Genomic DNA, 2,888 nt, shown 5'->3' on the forward strand with positions numbered 1-2,888 from the left:
GGAGAGGGAGGGAGAGGGAGAGGGAGGGAGAGGGAGGAAGAGAGAGGGGGAGGGAGGGAGGGAAGGAGGGAGAAAAGGGGATGGGAGAATGAGAGAGAAAAAGAAGAGTAGGGAGAGTGGAAAGTAGAATCATCTACCAGCCTTTCTTCCTGGCAAAACGCTTGTTAAGGAGGGCAAGTACCTTAGGAACGTTGAACTGGACATATTCGAGGTCAAGCTCGTCTTGGTTGTCCTTTTGCATCTCGAGAAGGTCGTCTAGCTTGAGATCGAGCTCGAGAAGACCACGGTTGCGACCTGTATGTCAAGAGTCAGTAAGACGTACATGGTAGTATCAAGGAGAAGGGAAAGATGAAGAGAGAGAAGAGGAGAGAGAGAGAGGAGGGGGTAGGCTAGAAAGAAGAGAGAGAAAAAAGAAAAAGAAAAAAGAGAGGAAACCTCACCCTTGTAATGTAGAGAAATGACAAAAGTCCCGGGGAGTGGACTGGTGAAGTTGAAATAGATATTGGCCCTCCGGTTATCGGGCACATTGCTTTTCTGGATGACGCCCTCCTTCTCAAGCTGTTGGTGGGTGAACTTGTACGGGCCCAGCACCTGCTGCTTCTGCTGCTTACGCTTGGTGCCCTCGGACTGCGAGCGGACATTGTGCAGGTAGCTCTTGTACGTCTCGAGCTGGCCGACGAGGTAGGTGTTGTGGTCGCGGATCGTCTTGTAGACCTCGTTGAGCTTGACCGTCTCGACCAGGACGCCGTCCTTGAGCGAGCCCAGGTGCTGCAGCTCCTGCTCCACCTCGTCGCGCAGGAGGCCGAATTGATCGTTCTTATCGATGACGCCCAGCTCCTGCAGCTGGGAGAGGAGCTCCATGGCCCTGATGCCCTTGCGCACCATGACGGCGTCGTTGCGCGACGTCGCGGCCGCATCGGCCACGCGTTCCAGCCGGAGCGGTCGACGGGCCACGGGGCTGCCCGCCGATATCGAACGCATGATCTGCACAAATATCGACTTGGCCTCCATAAAATAGACCTCCTCCTGCGTAATGTCCAGGGCGGACGTCAGGTCGTCAATGGCCGTCTCCCACCGGCTAAACAGAGGCAGGTTGATGACCCTGTTCTCCTTGCGGGGGACCTGGGGCGGAGCGGCCCCCAGCTCCGACATGATGGTGGCCAGGTGCGAGTTCTCATCCTTGCATATCTCGCCCTGATGCTTCTCAATCAGGCCGTGCATGGCGTAGATCTCGTTGAGCGTGATGTCGAGCTCGAGATCCTTCTTGGAGAGGGCCACGTAGTTGTCCATCTCGAGGCTCTCGTAAAAGTCCTGCACCTCGCAGAGGTCGAGCAGGAAGCGGTTGAGGCGGTCCTTGTTGGACTGGATAAACGGCTGCAGCTTGGCCATGTACGGCTCCTTGGCGTACGACGGCTTGTTGGCCAGGTTCTGCAACATCTTGGCAATGTACGTCAAGGTGCGACGCGGCTTCTCGGCGGGGACGCCATCGATGAGCATGTACGACTTTGGCGTGACAATGGCCGGGTTGATGAAGCGGAGGAAGAAGAAACCACCAATCAGGGTGCAGATGGCCTGGTCGTTGGCGTCTGGGTACTTGCGCTTGGTCAGGCTCCTGATCTGCTTACAGATCCACCTGATACCGTAGGGCGCCTCGTCGAGTCCCTCGATGATGGTGTTGAGGAAGCCGTTGGCGATCTCGGTCAGCATCGTCAGGCGCGGCTCGATAATGGCCTGGACCTGAGGGTTCTCTGCCGCCTGCTCGGCCGTGATGCCCTTGGGCAGGTTGGGCGGGGCCTTGCCCGTGTCCTCCTCAATCTGCTCCACCATGCGCTGGTAGACCTTGAGAGGATTGATCTCGAGGTCCAGGTCGCGCAGCTGGATCAGGCTGTCGATACGCTCGGCCAGGACGGTCTTGAGGAAGCTCTGTCCGGGACCTCGGCGCGTGTACGTCGTCATCATGCGCGACACGGGCGTGTTGGCCCGCAGCAGCGATGAGTAGTCGGTCGTGTTGTCAAACTGGTAGGTGAGGACCGACTGGAACATGGTCAGGAGCAGGTGCTCCTCTCGGCTCTCGTACTGGTTTCCGTAGATAGTGAACATGACCGTCTGGAGGAGCGAGTCGATCTCGGCCATGGACACGAGCCTGCAAAGGTGAGCGATGTGCCTCGGCTCGGACTGGAGGAGGAACATGAGGTTTCCGTATTTCTGCGTCTTGTCGTCGTTGGGGAAGAAGCCCTCTTGCATGTCGGTAGCATCCTCGAGATGGCTAGCCACCTCGTTTTGCTCCTCCAGGGCCATACGGTTCTGGATCAGCAGGGCGATGCGGGAGTCGAGGTAGCGGACATCCTTTTCGAGGACGAAGTTCTTCTTGGACTGGGACGAGATGCTAGACTTGAGATCGCGAAGGGTTTTCTGGGCTGTACATGAAGGAAGCCAAATGTCAGTGATGGGGGAGGGGGAGAGAGACGATGGTGGTGATGGCTGATGAAGATGCGAGCAGTGCGCAGAACATACCTTTGGCTAGCTCATCTTCAATCTGGAGCTCTCCCTCATTTGCCGACATGGACATGTAGAGAGCAGACATGGAGTACCGCTTAGACTGGCGCACCGAGCGCGAGCCATCGTAGGAAGACGACATTGTGTTTTGGCGCGACAGATGGTTCCCTGACGACGAAGACCCCAGGGAATCTCGCGAGTGGTTTTGAAGCTTGACCGACATTGCGGATTGAGCCATCCGGGGCACCACGGCGGTCCCTTTTTTAGGGTCGCCGGGTTGCTGCTATATGGTGTTTGTGTATGGTGTGAATGGTGTTGGTGTTCAGGTTACTCTTTCACACAAATGAGTCCCTCTCTCAGTCGGGGGGGCGGGGAAGGGGGGGGGGGGGGGG

General features: G+C 57.3%; 1 protein-coding gene across 1 annotated transcript; it reads right to left on the minus strand.

Moving 5' to 3' along the window:
• Nucleotides 1-133: 133 nt before the first annotated feature.
• Nucleotides 134-2,638, minus strand: GMORB2_1305 (Ras GTPase-activating-like protein IQGAP2/3; the record flags this gene model as incomplete). Its single annotated transcript, XM_035463287.1, has 3 exons — nucleotides 134-294; nucleotides 441-2,417; nucleotides 2,515-2,638. 3 exons carry the CDS (start codon nucleotides 2,636-2,638, stop codon nucleotides 134-136), a joined length of 2,262 nt encoding a protein of 753 aa, XP_035324711.1.
• Between the last annotated feature and the right edge of the window lie 250 nt (nucleotides 2,639-2,888).

The sequence above is a fragment of the Geosmithia morbida genome, assembly GCF_012550715.1.
Source record: "Geosmithia morbida isolate 1262 chromosome Unknown scaffold_1, whole genome shotgun sequence".
Lineage (NCBI taxonomy): Eukaryota > Fungi > Ascomycota > Sordariomycetes > Hypocreales > Bionectriaceae > Geosmithia > Geosmithia morbida.